At 41.7% G+C, this 17,323-nt stretch overlaps 1 protein-coding gene across 5 annotated transcripts in view; it reads right to left on the bottom strand.

The window, feature by feature from the left end:
• Nucleotides 1-1,578: 1,578 nt before the first annotated feature.
• BCAS4 (breast carcinoma amplified sequence 4) overlaps nt 1,579-17,323 on the bottom strand; it is a 40,618-nt gene continuing 24,873 nt past the window's right edge. For 2 of the 5 annotated variants that reach the window (XM_064167646.1, XM_064167648.1), the window contains exon 5: nt 1,579-2,220. In XM_064167646.1, the coding sequence (XP_064023716.1) occupies nt 2,116-2,220 (105 nt within the window). In that variant the 3' untranslated portion in view covers nt 1,579-2,115. Of the gene's footprint in view, nt 2,221-5,423; nt 5,623-17,323 lie in introns of all 5 variants that reach the window. The other 3 variants (XR_010307645.1, XM_064167647.1, XR_010307646.1) reach the window with 3 other exon arrangements.

Genomic DNA, 17,323 nt, shown 5'->3' with positions numbered 1-17,323 from the left:
TGGCCAACACAGTAGCACAGAATGACCATTAATGTAATCTCTAAAAAAATTGTTTCAGCCAGCTCACCTGAAGCAAAGTGTCTTTTCCATCTCAAACATGCTATTTGAAATCTAAAGATTGTAACAGTTGAGAAGGAAACAGGAGATGATTAGCATAGACGTTTCTCTTTCAGAACTGGTGGAACCTGTGATTTGACTTTTGCTGAGCACCTCAGAGGGCAAGGAAAGCCTGAGCTTGTGATGGGTATCTGCGGTTTACATGTCCCTGTACTTCCATGGGTGTGCAAAGCATTTGTAATAGCTGCTGTTCTGAAGCACTCACCATTGCACTGACCTGCAGCGGCTCAGCACTAGACTTTTCATCCCCTCCCTCTCCCTCCTGGAAGCACAGTTACAGCCAGTAACCTTGCCTCCAAACTAAACAGTTCTCCAGCAGGGACAGACAGGCAGCTTTTGCTAAACTCCCAGTTTTCTACCCCATGCATCAGACACTAAAGTCGCACTTGAGCTCCACCTTTCCCTTGGAATGCTGTGACTTAACCCTTGATACTCACTGGGAGTTCAACTCAATCAAAACCTCTTACCTGATGCTGCAGCAGCAATATCTGCATTGAAGTTTTATTTCACAAGCTCTTCATCTTCCTGAAATTTCAAGTGACATTTAATGCTGCCATCCTCTGTTCAGCAGGAACATTTCTGCAGCAAAAACTTACTACGTAACAGATTTATGACCCTTTGACATGTATTCTCAAGACAGAAACCTGGATATCCACCCAGTGTTTTTGTAGGAAAATTCTATCATTCTTAGCACCAAGAATGAGCAGGTTTCAAATTTCCACTAAGAACATTTCAGTAAACAGCTTACCATTTTGTAGTACATGTTTCCTACACTCTGGTACTAAACCAAGTTTCATTTCAATTTTTATCGGAACCAGAAGATTTCAGGAATATGCTCTGTGTACTGTCTTTTAATTTCTGTTAATAAAGAAGATGATATTTGGATAAACAGGTTGGTATAACTTAGAGTATTCTGTTCCTTTCATAACTGATTTGCCCCTCTAGTATCAGCTCATTTGTCATTATTACAACAACCTGCATTGCAGGGGCAGACATTGACTGTCTCGGTCGTCTACTGCTTTATATTTTAATTCAACTTTATTTTTCATCATCAATCCCACTAATAAATAGGAGACGGTTGAGTTATTTCTGCATCAGAAAAGCATTGGTCTCCATGGTTACTCAAAGCCATGTAGCTTTACTTTCACCATAAGCTGTTGGGTTTGGTTTTTTTTCCACCCCTCCCCCCCTTCACAGCATTTGCATTGAGCCCTGCAGTTTGAGTTCTTCCACAGGTATTTTCAAACCAAGAGCATTTATTTCTATTGCTTCATATTGTGCTGCATACAAAACCAATCAATGAAAGCAAGTAATGTCCTCTCTCTAGTGTTCCTTGTTCAGAGGAAAGAATGAGGCTTTTTTAGAAGTTCAAAAGCCAAACACCAAGCTACAGGTGTGGAGATGAATTATGCTTCTCCTGGCTAAATGCCCATCTGCATTACAAAGTTGCACATCCAGAAGTCCAGAACAGCTTTGCAGAAAGTTTATTTACACCATCAAGTTACAGTACACAGCAGCTTGTGAAAGCCTGTCTCTGGCTGGAAAGAGAGCATGGGAGGCTTCAGCTATGTGCAGTGCACTGAATGATAAAAGTTCTGACATTGACACATTCCCTCGTAAAATCTGACCATGGGGCAGTTGTGAGGCTGGCAGCACTGGCACATTACTTGATGGTTTAAAATGCTACACTAAGGGCCCTCTTCAGCCTTCTCAGCATTTTAAATACAAAAATGTGGAGCTAAACTAAGTGAGGTTTTGTATGGTTTCTTCATTGATGGGAAGCTTATCAAGTAAGTGGCCAACTACTGTGATCAAATCTTAGAACTAATGTTCCAGCCTCCAACTAGTGATAAAATCACCAGTAATTCTTTGCTTCCCTTATTAGATGCTAGCCTAAGTTCTGAAATGCAACAGCTGCTTCTTTGTAAGGTCATGAAGTGTGAAGCCTAAGAACAAACTGCAGCAGCCTTTCCTTAAAAACCTTTTGTTAGTCCCAAGTCAATGAGTTGGATATTTAGTACCTACATCATTCACAGGGAAAAAGTCTTCTGTTCGGTAGAGCTTTGGCAGGTCATAGGAGCGTGCTGCTGATGGAGGCTGACTCTGAAACAAGAAGAGAACAGAAGTTAACCTTACTGTGGGAGGAGAAAATGATACCTGAAAGAGTTTGGATCATATAAAAGAGATGTGGGGTTGGGGAGACTGATCAGCATTTCAGAACTGAAGTCACTTTCCAACAAGTAATCAGATCTGTAAACAATGCTGAAAATGTGAAGTTGTTTACTTTCACACCTGATTCTACAGACTCTGCAGTCATCTTAGCTGGATTAATATTGAGCAGATAAAAATAGAGTAGAACACAGGGGAAATCAGTTTTAAAGCACAGGAAAATGCAAATTAATTAGTATCACTGCAAAATACTGGCTACAGAAGAAATACAGAAAGGGATTTGGGTTTGCTTCTGGGGGTTTTAAGAACTCAAATAATTGATTCATCTTGAGGAGATAAAATGATATTTCTGTAGTGCAACCTCTTAGCTGAAATCTCAGTCTCGATGGAAGACAAAGATCCTTGCCCTCCTGTAAAGCTAGTGGCCTTCAGGCCCTAGATTGCCCATATTTCCAGAGAACAGTTTGCTGTTCAGGTATGATTTTCACATTCGTTTGTACATAATTCTCATCTGTGTGTTTCAAGGTGTGCATCTAGTCACAGGCATTACTTGGGAGTATCCCCTACTAATTTTCTGGCATAGATCTTGGCTCTTCACAGACACCTAGGCACAATTGAAGAGGTAAATATTAATTCATACTGAGATCTAGGAACTGGCTCTCAAAGCTGTTGTGCTGTGTTGGCACTGCCAGAGCCAGCAGGATTGAAAAGGACTCTGCTGATAAACAGCCAATTTGCACATCTCGGAGGCCGGACCCACATCCTAAGAGTAGAGGACTTGCTACCTGTTTGGATACAGACTGTGCCATCAGAGCAAAACATTTCCACTGATAAACACTGACAGATGCATGTGGGTTTGAAGTTTTCATATGCAGGCCCAGAAGCTCCTTTGGGCAGATTTTTTCATTGTAAGATGTAATTTTTTTTCAGTTAAGATTAAAAATCAGTCATAACTCGTAAGTATGACAACATGAAGAATCTCAACTGGTTATTTAAAAACTACTAGCAATGAGGTTCACCTCTGCAAAACAGAAAGGAGAAAAATCCCTGGCCAGAGGAATCTCTAACAATAGTCAAGTGTAATTCACAGTGGAGTACCAACATTCTGCATTTTCCATAAAATAAGAAAGGTTGAAGTTAAGTCAGATTTTCAGAGTAAAATACTCTGCCCTTCATTCCTAGGGTAGAATTGCCAGAGGACATGCCAGGAGAAAACAAGGCAGGGAGAAGTGTTGTGAATTGCAGTAATTAAGAGGTTGAGTGACAATCTGTTCCAAAATGCCCTGATCAGAGCAATCAAAGTTAGGACATGAGCCTCTCATGCCAACTTTAAAAGTAGAGTCAGGATTTCCTATGGCTCAAGAGACCTCTGTCCCACTCTAGAGCTGCTGGATCAATAGTGAATGAGGGGCAAAGAACCCAATCCATCCAACTTGCAAAATATTTTATGAGGAAGGGGTCTGAAAAAAGCTTTCACAATGGCACAAACACCACACAGGGTTAAAAAGGTCACAAGGAATCTCAGTGCTCTGCACATCACACAGACTGAAGATGAAATAATTCCATTGTGGTCTGGCTGCTGTGAAACCTAAAGGAAAAATTATATGGTTGTCTGCTAAGGAGGAAAGAGTGGGGAGAAGGGGGAAGAAATGGTTCAAAATTCTAAAGACTATTCAAATCATCAGAAGAGAAAATGTTTAAGTAGTAACAAAGAGTTTTTTGCCTCTATAAACGTGGTTTATGGCTCCCACAATCTAATAAAGGCCAGATTATGGCCCTTAGAAAGTAGGTGCTCTCCTTGGGATAGGATCCATACCATAACATACAACCACTAGTGGCACTGACTACAGCACTAGCTTGCTGAAGGCCAAGTGGCCATAAGACTAAACTGTGTTCATGTCTAATCCAGCTATAGAGGCCTTGGGAAAGGTTTGGTCATTCCACTGGGCTCTGTAAGCACCTCTGGCACCTGTTTAGTGCAAATATACTTCTCCTCTTTTCTCTTAGGTTAGGTTTGAGACAGCCCAGCACAGAGTAGTTGCAAGCTTCCACTGCACCCAAAGAACATAAGCTGGAGGCAGATCTCCACTGAGATGCTCTGTATTCTGTCCCAAACTTGGGAACTATTAATTAAAGATTGAACAGTAAATATACTCATATAAGGGTGGTAGGACTCTAGAATAGGCTGCCATAGGAGCTGTGGATGCCTCTGCTCTGGGGGTGTTCAAGGCCAGTTTGGATGAGGCCTTGAGCAGCCAAGTCTACTTGAGAAGCATCCCTGTCCACGGCAGGGAGTTGGAATAGATGATTTCTAAGATGCCTTTCAAGCTCAGCCATTCTATGAAACTGAGGAAACAAAAATTAAAGGAATTCCGGGGGAATATAGCCTTTAGAAAGAAGTGTAACAGGTTTACATGAAACTACAAATACAAATAGTAAAAATGAAAGAATTAACATATTTGGGAGAGCTTTTGAAAAATACAGCATGCACAACAATTCTGCACTAGCAGGCAATACAAGAAGTGGCATGTAGAATCATGCCCAAAAGATTAAAACTTCTGGTGGCAGCTATGTTATGCAGTGAGACAAGATGTGTGCTACAATACCTAAGGCACGAAAAGCACCCCTTGAGAAATACAGTTTGAAGCCCCTGAAAGCCAGGCCTCCAGCTGACTGAGCTAAACAAATGAGAGCAGTAAGAAAATGACCTATTTAAGTACATAGTGGTTTCTCTGACAACTGCAACCCAGCATCTGAACAGCAAAGCTGGGTCAAAAGGTGATCCCTTACAGGTTATATCACACACAGGAAACAGCTTAATTCAGAGACAGATTCTACCTTCTACTGAAGAAAAATAAATGTGTCTGCTTCCTCAGCCTCATTTTCCCAGCAGGCTTACAGCAGTCTGTGCAGCAACACTGCTGTGAGTGCTGTAAGGATTCCTGATGTGAACACAGAAAGGTGTTTCCCTTCAATCCAAGTATCTACAAGATAGTCCAGAAATCCATGTTGGATCTACTTTTATAACACAGATGTAGGGCAATCTGCCCTCAAGGACCATGAGTCAAGCCTAGCAACACAGTTGGTCCATCTGTTCCTGGCCAGTCTCACTCCCAGCCAGCACTTCAGCTGCTCACCAGAATTCACAGAAGCTGCAAGGCCATCACAGTAGGTATGGTCTGGGATGCAGGGGCACTGGTATAGCCACTGAGTGCCCAAGAGCAAGAATGTTTGGCATCACTAGAAGCATTTCTGCCCCTGTTGCATTCAGTATGTTTATCCAGGCTGTTACAGATAGAACACTGAGCTTTTTCACAAGCAGAGAAAGTAGATTACCTGAGAAAAGGAGGAGAGGTATTATTTCATGGAATATTAACCTAATTTTTCCTGTATTTATGTGATGTCTCTGGAAACTTAGCTGGTAACTTGAACTCTGACAGCAATCATCCCAGATTAAAAACTATGACCAAAGAGGGAAAAAATATCCCCTTGAAGGTTACCAAATGTAAAGTCTTGGTAGTTCAACTCAGTAGCTGAAGTACTTATTCCTCTACACTGAGCTCCTGATCAACTCCACTGCCTCAAAGCAGAGAAAGGAGCAATAATAAAATATTTCATTCACACTGCTGGACTGCAGTGCTGACTTTGCCCTGAGTGCTATTCATGTTTCCACAGCTCCTGCATCCATTTCTTACATCTTCTCTCTACCACCTGAGGCAGCTCAAATGTACCTTTCCCTTGACACCAATAATCAGACTTGCTCCTGTTAGTTTGCAGTGAAAGACTGCCAGGCTTTCTGGAGTGAATCAGAACTACTGCAGATAGCCAAAGAAAATGGAGCAGCTCAAGAAGCATTTCTCCACAGAAACCTGCAACAGCAATTTGAACTCTGGTAGGAAAGATAAAAATGGGATTCTTGGCTAGAGGGCAGAAGTTATTTTTTAGATGTGGTCATTCTTACAGGTATTAAAAGCAACACCTGGACTACAGAAATCAAAATAGGGCAGAATCTAGTTGAGAGGTATCCCTGCCCACGTCAGGCAGGTTGGAGTAGATAAACTCTAAGGTCCCTTCCAACCTAAGCCATTCTATGAACTAAAACTTGTTTCTTCAGCAGCTCCAAAACCAAGCAAACATTCTCACTTTTTTCCAGCAAGATGTCATAATGCTGACTTGGATTCCTCTCATTGTACATAACAATGGATTCCTCTCACTCTACATAACAATGGTAAAATAACTTTAATTTACACAAAAAGAACCAAACAACTAAAGCTCAAAAACTTACTTCTTAAAACCCTACCAACTTCAACTTTCCCAAGCAGCCTTCTTTGGATTGCTGCCAGCCCATCCAGCACAGTGCTAGCAGATTCTTGAGAGATAGTTTTGGGAAAAGTATGAATTACAGAACCAAAGTGTTCTTAACGCATCAGCTCTGATGCCGAGTGCAAATCCTCACCCACATGTTCCTCTCTGCTTAAGCTCTTGCTACATACAAAGAAAGTATTTAACAAGGATGTTTTTAAAAGAGCAGGGGTCTGATGTCCACTATTGCCACATTAGAGACTCTCACTTTGGCTGGCTTCCATGGTGATTCTTCTCCCCCACTTGTGGGGCTACCAACCCCACTGTGCCAAGACAAAAGAAACTCAGCTCTTCTGTAGAGCATGTGCTGAATAAAGGTGCCACTGAAGGTGTAGCACATCACATGACCTACACAAATGGGAAGAAACAAGCAGTGTAACAGCAGTGCTAAGGCTTCTCCTTGGCTAACTAACAACTTCTCAGAAGCTTCTTAAAGCTTCTCAAATGTGTTTAACCAGGGTCAAGAATTCACCTTTTAATTAGCACCTTCAAAATAGACAGAAGATTGAAGACTAATCCTACCAACAGCCTTACAAACTAGTGCATCTTAGGAAATCAAGGCAGGAGGGATGGATTGGATGTCCCAACAGAGAACAAGTCACGGCAGAGCCCAGATCTAAACCAGGACTGACAGGAGAAATCTAGCAGAGCCTGCAGCACTGGTTTAAAACTTCACCACTTACAGCTGTCCTTCCCATTCCTCCCCCAGAGGTTATTTTTCTCTCCATCAGCAGAAGGAAGTGTGTTGCCACATGAGCACCATGCTAGTTCAGTCTGGCACACTACCTTAGTAGTGTGATGCACTACTGATGGCAGGCAGGTTTGTACTGAAGTGCCAAAACGATTAATTACAAAAGCAAGAGCATGAGTACAAGGTCTCTTCAGGGCAGACACACAGAATAATGGCAAACCACTCCAATTTTCAGAACACACATTTTAGACCCTAGTTTTCTCTCCTTTCCCACACTACAAACATTTTATGCAGCTGACTTACAAAAGTTGGATTCCATTCTTGACTTCACACACACAGCACCTTTGCTTACCTCAGCAAGGTAAAGAAATCTATCATTCTCTAAGCCCAGAATGTGACTGAATGAGCAGCCTAAACTGCAGAGTTTTCTTCCTAAGAAAACAGAAAAATCTATTCTAGCTCTGGCACCTGTGCCCATCATGAGCTGCAGTCAGCCCACTGGGTCATCTGACCTCACCTGCAGCACTCACGGATGTTTCCCAGTAACCTCTCTAAATTTTCTCTTTACAGAATTCTTACTTTTCCCCTTTTCCTTCAAGTCTGTGAGATTAGTGAAGGCTTTCCAAACAATTATTGATTCTTGCACTAATTTTCTTATCTCTGATTGACCAACAGGTGTGGGAAAGGAGGAGGGAGGAAGTTCTTTTTATAGTGCTCTGTTACTAGACTTATTAGAGTACAGTGTAAAGTTTGAGGCACAGTGTTTGCAAACATAAGGCAGTCACATCACTTTCTAGTATTATTTATGAGTCTCAAAAGCACAGTAAAAAGTTCACAGACTGACTGTATAGGTTTCATTCTTCCAACAGCTTATCAAGCAAATAACAGAAATTGGGAAGTAGCCAATTAAAATGAAGGTACCTCCTCTGTTTGCTTTGTAACTCAGAAGGCATATGCCTTATTCTTTTTAGCATGATCATACTATCATCTTTATTGTAAGTTTTTTCTTCCTGTTGTTCTAAACATTCTGGGTAAGCACTTCAGAGCAAGGCCAATTCTATGCAAGCTCCAGAAAGCATGCTATACATCCTTTTGGCTGTAATCAGTTATTAATGACAACTTTTCACTTATGACTAGGATCTCTTCAAGAGAATAATTTAGGCTTCCCTTTATGAAGTACAGTGCCACAAAACCACGTAAAACCAGTCAAGGAGCTAATTTTATTCCATAAATAAACAGAATTTAGAATGCATACTGGAGAAAGAAACCCACAATGTCCTTTCTCCCCCACCTTGCCCTAATCTCTTCAGCAAAGATCTATTCAACAGCTGCAATAATGATCCCTGCACAAATCAATAATCTTGCTGAAGTCAGGGCAAGTACAGTATTGTTAGCTGTTCAGTAAGGAGACAGAAAAACAAGGATGCAGTGGCTTCTCTCCTGCCAGAGAAGTGTGTGACAGCAGAAGAGATGTGACAGCTTTGGAGAGCTTCGACACAAAATGTGTCCTCTCTAAGTATACAGTCTAAGATTTCGTGCTTGGGCATCTTACCCACCAGGCTTTCTCCTCTCCACTGACAGATGTAGTTTCTCACTAACATAATCATTTTCCCAATATGCTGTTGCCAGAGGGAACATGTCCTTCAAAAATGAAAGTCTGGGTTTGCTTTGCTGCTGCCATTCGCGATTGGCCTGACAGGCTGTGTCCACGATGCTTCCTAAGGCAGCATGCCCTGGCTTCAGAGCACTCAGCCTCTCAGTTGCTTCTCAACAAGAAGCAGGAATATACTTGGGGCTGCTCCTCATGTGTTAATCTTCAGGAAGGCCAAAAGGGAACAGGAGTCAAAAAAAGAATGATACAGACTAAGGTAACTAGTAACAGTAATACCCAGCATTTCTACTTGCAAGAGCACAAAGGGCAGAAATTTGCTATCTGGCTTTACAATACCCTTCTAACACAAATATTCTCTTTTTACTAGTAAGGCAACTCCATGCATTCCTTGCCATGGTTTTTACTGCAAGTTCTGCTCCCAGAATTACCAAGTCCCTGTCTAGAGGCATAGTCTAAGGAACTGCATACAGCAGGGGCAGATCCAAAAAAAGGATTATTACAAAGTAGTAAAAGAAAACCAAAATTCACACTTCACATAAAAAAACCCAACAACTTCCAAACCCAAAAAACAAGCAAACACACACAAAAACCCTATGAACCCAAAACAACAACAAAAACACACACAAAATTAACAAACAAAAAACCCAACCAAACAAACTCCAGCAACCAAGCAAACAACCAGGAAAAAAAAAAAAAAACAACAACAAAACCCAGGGGACCAGATGGATGCATTTGAGGATGCTAAAGTTGCTGCTGTCAGTCATCTAAAAGGTCGGGGCAATCAGAAGAGGTTCCTGACAACTGGAAAAAAGCCAGATATCATGTCTTTTTTTCAAGAAGGCCAAGGAGGAAGATACAGGGATCTACAGGATATTCAGCCTAACCTCAGGCCCAGAGAAAATGTGAAGCAAATCCTTTTGAAATCCATTTCCAGCACTTCAAATAAAAAGGAGGTGACTGAAAATAGGCAGCATAGATCTAATGAGGGCAAGAAATGGTTAGCCAACCTAATTAACATCTGGCTAGAAAGCAGCTTTGCAGAGAAAGTACTGGTGCTCTTCAGCACCTAGAAGCTGAACCTGGATCAGCAGAGTGCTCTGGCAGTGACAAAAGTTAACAGCATCCTGCTATCAGTACAACCACAGCCAACAGACTGAGGGATGGGATAACTTCCCCCTATTATGGTGTGAGACTGGAGTACTGTGTGTGGTCTGGTGCTCCCCAGTTCACGAAGTATTTACTGGACTGAAGTACATGGAGCAAGTCCAGCAGGGGACAACCAGGATGCTGAAGCGCTGGAGCACTTACATCATAAGGAGAGGCTAAGACAGCCAGTTTTTCAGCCTGAAGAAGTGCAATTTAGTCATGTCTTCAACCATCTAATGAGTGAAGGCAGAGCTGCATACAGAAAAAACAGAGCTGGACTCAACTCAGAACTGCACACCAAAAAGAAATTTAAAAAAACCCAAACCAACAACCCACAGGCAATGGACATCAGTTGTGAGAAGTGGAACATCAATCAGACAAACAGGAAAATCTACATGATGACATGGTCAAAGACTGGAGCAGTGCCCGGAGGGGCTGTAAAATCTGCCTTCTCAGAGATGTCCAAGGCTTGACAAGACCCTGGGCAGCCCAGTCTAACTTCAGTCAGCCCTGCTTTCAGCAGGGAGTTGGACCTGATGACCTGCAAAGTTCTAACTTATATTATTCAATGATTGTTACTGAAGTGCAGAGGCAATACATTACTTGAACTCTGTCTGTGGTCTTAATCATGTTAACCCTGAGCTCTGAACTCAGCATTTCTGTGCTATTTATTCCATTCCCTAACTGCCAGGCTCCCCATGTGGTATTAGGGGTACGCAGGTTTTGGTTAAGCAGGTTTTCTGCCTACTTGCACAAGTTAAATTACAAATTCTAAAAATGCAGTGCTGCACTCAAATTATTCAGTGGCACTCCAAGCAAAATGTGTGAAGTCCAAGTCTGCTGCTATGTCTCTTACTTGTGTCCAATGCTCCAAACTAATCTAATCATTACTCACTGATGTATCACCTGCTGACAGTCTCAATCCTAGGGGACTGAGAGTTACATCCACAGACCTTGAAAGCAGATGTTAGGCAGTCTTTTCACAAAGGTGCTGAAGTGAATGGCCAGGGAGCCTCACCTAGGCATCTTATCCTAGCTTTCAGTCTTTCTGAAACAAAGAGTTAAGGCATAAACAGCAGACTCCAAGGCTGTCACTTGGAGGCTTTTATGAGCAGTTTTTTCTCTTTATTAATGCAGTGTCTGAGGCAAGCACATACAGTATCAGAATAGTAATAGCCTCAAATTATATGTCCCTTTGCAAATCAATTTATACCAACACATTTTCTCATCTAAGATATTTAAACATTCAGAGCATCTTGCACATGGAAGAGCAGCTGAGCTCCCCAAGGAACAACTCAAACTGTTTTCACTTTCTGGAATAATATCACAGGCAGAAGTAAACAAAAATAGCACCATCCATCTGAGGCGTGAGGCAGCATTCTACACAAGAGGAGTCTGTAAGTATAGTAAGAATCAGATACAGCTAATAAAAAGAATAGGTTGACCAGACACAACAAAGCGCAAGTTGTTGACACCCCCTTCCTTAACTCAGTGACTCAGAGCGTGCAGTAGTAGCCAAGCCAAGGCAAGAGCCTACTTCCCAAGCTGGCTCAATGTTTCAATACTAATGCACCACAAAACAAAAAATACAAAACTGAGCAAGGAAAGCTCAGTTAAAAAGACTAATCACTTCCTTCAATCTACCAGTCATGTTTCTGATGATGCTTCCAAATTGGCCTTCACTGATGGCACACTGCTAATTTGTGTTTAGCTTATCATCTAAAAAGATCCCCGAGTCTTTCACAGCAAAGCTGTTCTCCAGCCAGTCAGTCCCCAGCTTGTACTGCAGCAGTCTTAGTTCATCCCAGGTGCTGGATTCAGTGCTTGTCTTCTTGAATGTACTAAGACTCATTTCAGCACATCTCTCTGGCCAGCTGATATCCTTGGAAAGGCAACCCTGTTCTGAAGCACACTCATAGTTCACTGTGATCCACAAACTCAAGGACCATGCACTCTGTCCCTTCCTCCAGCTCACTGGACAAGGTATTAGGCAAATGTCTGACAAACTACGCCTGTAACAAGCACCCAAGTAGAATACAAACTACCCTTTGAGTCTAATCACTATTTTCACCTATCTAGTAGTCCACTCATCCACATCCTAACATTCCAATTTGAATACTAGGATGCTGTGGGTGTCTGTATCAAAAGTCTTCCAAAAGATAAAGGACACCAACTGCTCTCCCCTTATCTAGTTACATCACAGTCATATTATTCCTGTGACTTCACAGTTAGAACAAACTCAACATTCCTAATAGAGAAACTGTGTTAGAAAAAAAGTATTCATAAAGTGTTAAAACAGATCCTAGTCCTGCTATATTTCCCTATAAGGCAACAGGAATGGAAAGCAGACAACACCTCGGACAATCCAGCAGATATCAGAAATGTGGCAAAAATGGATGCATTACATTTTGCCTGGCAAAATATACAACATCTTAACACTCACCAGGAAGGCATTCAGACAAACACTGACCCACCCACAAGTCACAGGAGATGGAAAATTGCACTCAGTTTCCAAGAGTAATACAGCAGGAAGCAAAGATCAATGAGGTTTGGCTTGTATGTCATCCTCTAGCCAGTGGCTGTGATGCAGGCTACAGCAGTACAAGAAGAAAGCTGTCCATGAACACACAAATAGCCACCATGCATACACTGCTGAATCAAAGCTTAGTAACTTGTCTCCAGCTGAGACCAACAGCTGATGATTAGAGCATAAAGACATGACAAGTATGTGGCATTCCTGTCTTGAATATTCTCCTAACCTACAGGAATTTGCAACATACGGGTTCCTAGAAATAGAGAAGTAACTTTACTAACTTTACTAAATTACTTGGATCCAATTTAACATACCTAAATCTTCTTTCATGTACAACCACAACACTAAATTCCAAACTTCAGTGATATATTCTACATGAAAATTCTCCTTTAGTTCACTTTGAGACTATTTCTTGTTAATAATTTCTACTTACTCTCTCACACAATTACAGATTTCAAAGAACTCCAGTGTGTGTTCTTCCTCAGTGTGGAAAAGACTAAAATCATATCCTGCTTAACTGTTTCCCAAAGGGATGTGGTTCCCAACTCCTGTTCCAGATGCCTTTTCTAGTTGTGCTGCAAGAGGACCAGAATTCCAGCCAGTATTAAAGATGAAGCCAAGGATTTCCATTGGCACACAAAGGTTTTTACTTTTTCTTTGTACTTCAAATAATTCCTATAATTTGATCTTCCTTACCTGCTACTGAGCTGTGAGATGAAGGTTTTCATGAGGCAGCGATGTTTTTCTTTAGCCAAAAATATGCTCTTAGAGACCAACCCATACAAGTAAGACTCACTCACATCAAGCCTATTTGCATCACCTTCAATCACATTTTGGTTGTAAGTTTTTCTGCTCAGTCTCAATATTGCAAGGTCTGTCTGTAGCTCCCTGCAGTTGGCATTCACTCTGTGATCTCAAAATAGCTATGCTAACAAGCTTTCTTATCTCATTGCATGTTTCATTTTCTAACCCATTTGTGAACACTGAACAGCATGCAAGAGCTAGCATCTGAAAGACTTCTTTCCAAACCTTTGCAGGCCTGTAGTGCTGAATAGCGACTTTTAGCAGCCTGACATGAGAATAGCTACAGTGCTTAAGTGAGAGGAGAAACAGCCCAAAATTAAATACCAGTCCCCTCACTGACACAAGTCTCCATTTCTTTCTTCTAGAAAAATAAATAAATTTCTGTCTTTCAAAGGATATCAAAAATCGTTGTTATACTCTGAAAAATGTAATTGGGTTTACAATCCCACATGATCCTGCTACAGGAAGCACTCTGGAAATTAAAGAGTTAAGCAGGAATGGTGTGGGGCTTGCACGGATTAGCCAGACTTTTCTGGAAGAGACACTATCAGAAATGGTTCTCCTTCAACATAGTAAGGTTGTGTCATCTAACAGGAAACAAAACACTCTGGGTGCGACCCCACAAAGGCGCCCTGCACACCAGGGTGTGGGTGCTGCACAAGGGCTGGGGGAAGGGGCTGACTCCAGCAGAGCCCAGCCCAGCCGCTGGGGTGACTGAGGCTGGCACAGGCACGTGCACATTTCTGCAGACTCTCTTGCATTTTTGTTCTTGGCAAGGCAGAGCAGCTTGGGAAATATTTGCAGGTCTGGCTATTTAAGCAGGCGCAGCTGAGCAGGGAGCACGCAATCATCACCCAAGATTGGCTCGCAGCATTACTACTGCTGGAGGAAAAAAAAAATCCTTTCCATAATAACAGTTTTGCAGCACCCCAGCTACCCTGGCCATAGCATTTTGCCACCCAGCTGAATGACAGCAAGCCAAGGGCAAACATGCTATTTTCATACCACCTTCTTTTTTTTCCCCAAGCCATATTGACACATGGACTCTGCGACAAAACGAATGCTACTGAAGCCCAAAAATATCTGCACTGAATATAAATATATTATGAAATAGCTTTTAAACTCTGCCCTGAAGCACTTTCTGATTGGCTGCCAATGATGTCACACATCCACAAAGCCCAATAAAAAGCAGGGGTTAACAAGCCTCATTTCTGTGTATGAGCTGCTTGCCGCAGGAGCACAGAGCACTGCGGGCAGGCAGGGGTTAACTGCACCATCTCTCAGGTAGTTAAAATCCTCCCACCTCAGGCTTGCCTATCCAGCAAGCTGCACTGCTGCCTCTGCTCACAGCTTGATCCTACTTAACCGAGCACTGTTTACTTGGGACATGCCTTTCTAAAGGATACAGTAAATCGCTGTCGGGTTTTAGGTATTAAACATACTCTCATTCATGGTTGGAGCAATTAACTTGGCCTTATCTAGCAGCTGAGATGTTACATTTCGAGTCAAAGCTGAGCTTAGTGTACTTTCCAAAGAGGAACCTGACCTTCAGTCCTGTTTGAATAAACGGTTAGTGAAACCCTAACAAAAGTAAAATCCACAGTTTTACAAACTCAAAAACCAATGCCAGAAATATCAACTAAGCCTGCAGAACATATTATTTTGGCACCAATTGCTCAAATAGTAAAATATGTTAACTCTTGCTGTGCTTTCATACTTATAGGCTGCCTGGCAAGGAGCACCGGTTTGCAGGTTTAGGCAGTTCCAATAAACAGCATTTCATGCAGAGAGAAATCTGCTACATAAAATACTAAGCCTATATGATGCTCAATTACCAGTAACCACTATTTGTTTCTTACTAAGAATATAATTCTTGGTGCTGGCTTAGTTTCAAATGTTATTAGGTAGATAGCATGTGGTGTTGTAGTACAGAGTCTTACGCATGAACTGAAAATACACTGAATTTTATCACCCTATTCTAGGCAGTTTTGCTGCCAAATGTAGGCTAATTTATATTTAGCAGCCTATTTAATAGTTTGCACTCATACTTCCAAAGCAAGCATGGAAGCAGACCATATAATAATATGAAAATGTTGCTTGATTCGCTACATAAAACTTTATTTGTTTTTCAAATCCTTGTCTAAGGAGTAGGGACATTCAATAGAAATGAAACTGCAAGCTCCAGGGTTCAAATATGGAGCTGCTTTAGAGTATGGTATCACTGCAGTGCTCAAGGCAATATCACAAAGCAAGAGAAAAAGCTGTGGATAGCTATCTACTATTGCCCCTTTTGTCGTTTCAGTTTCACATTCATGTCAAAAAATGCTAAAATCAGTCAAAGGAAAAAAAAAAAAACAAACCCAAACCAACCTACAAGCTCACTGTCTTAAGCTCTCATGCTTTCCTCGATTACTCCTGAAGGATCCCTTTACCACTGAACCTCAGCACATACCATCAAATATTTCAAGTGGAACAAATTCATTAACTTGTAAACATGACTTAACTAACTGAAAGCCAGTGACAGAAACCTGGAGCAGTTAAATCAACTTCAGGCAGGCACTGCATTTCATGTGTTAATACTTGCCATCTGCTCATGTTGCATTTTTTACCAGAAGGAAAAATTATGACTGCTGAGTAAAGACACTTTAAAAAAGAAGAAAGAATGAAAGAAAGACAAAGAAAGAGAAACCTGATCTCAGCCATAAACGAGGGGGAGATTGGTTGGTTGTTTTACACAGGCACACACTGTGTCTCTCTACTGAAACGAACGGACCCCTATGTAGAAGTCTTTTTAGCTGTTGCTGTCTTGCAATAGTTAGACTAGGAAATCTTAAAGGGAAAAAAAGTGCCTGTGCATGTTTAATACTCCAGACAGCGAGAAATTTGCCTCAGGGAGAAACACTGTGTGAAAGAGGTGGGGGAAGGGTAATAATGCTGGCAGACAGGGAGCATAAGGGAAGCGGCGCAGGAGCCTGTGCGCAGTGCTGGGGAGACTCAGTTGTAAACCTTACTCGCTGTGACTCCTGGAGGCTCAGCCCAGCAGAGCACCTCGCAGCCACACAACCATTACATCACTCACAGGCAGAGCTGCCTGCTGGTCGCAGAAAATGGCCCAGACAGGAAGAGAAGGATACCAGCAGACGCAATGTTTCTCCACTTTGTGCAAGATGCCATTTTAAAACTTTGTTTTTGTTGTTTTTTTTTTTTTTTTTTTAAATGAGATGCGTTTTCTTGTTGGTTTGGGTCTTTTTGTTTGGTTGGTTTGTTTTCCTTCCCTTAAAAAAAAAGTCCTAACTTCTTACTCCCCTCAAAATTAAAAGGAGATCAACATTTCTCAACAGCTGACCTCAGTGATCTCAATGGCTGGCCTCAATGACCTTAGAGGTCATTTCCAATCCACACAATTCTGTGATTTTGCCCCCAAGAGCTGGGCCTATGATTCAGAACATGCCAAGACTTGATGGTAAAAGTTTTAGCATAGTTTTGGCCAAAATAGTATTTCACTTAATGTTCAGTAACAATCCTAAAGAGCACTCAAGCATTTCAGTAATGGAGGTGGACAAGGAATTTGCTACGGCACCTGGTCACCAAGGAATAAACATTTCTGATCACATGCCTTGAAGTTCTACTTAGATATTGCCAAGAGAAAAATAAAATTGTCAGATCTGCACCTGTGCCTTTTAAGAGCTGTCATGTTTAAAAGTGATACTTAGAAAGAAACCATCCACTGAGCTACTTTGCTATGTCACGTCTACCATTACCATGCTGGATACACTGTGCAGCAGCAGGTTCTAGGCAAATTCAAAACCAAGCTTCTTTACAGAACCTCTCAGGGCGAGAACACATGCAGGAGATGGAAGCCTGTCCACTAGAGGCTAGACAAAACCTT

This window comes from Pogoniulus pusillus, chromosome 29 (genome assembly GCF_015220805.1).
Source record: "Pogoniulus pusillus isolate bPogPus1 chromosome 29, bPogPus1.pri, whole genome shotgun sequence".
Classification (NCBI taxonomy): domain Eukaryota; kingdom Metazoa; phylum Chordata; class Aves; order Piciformes; family Lybiidae; genus Pogoniulus; species Pogoniulus pusillus.
This window is presented reverse-complemented; position numbering and strand designations above follow the sequence as displayed.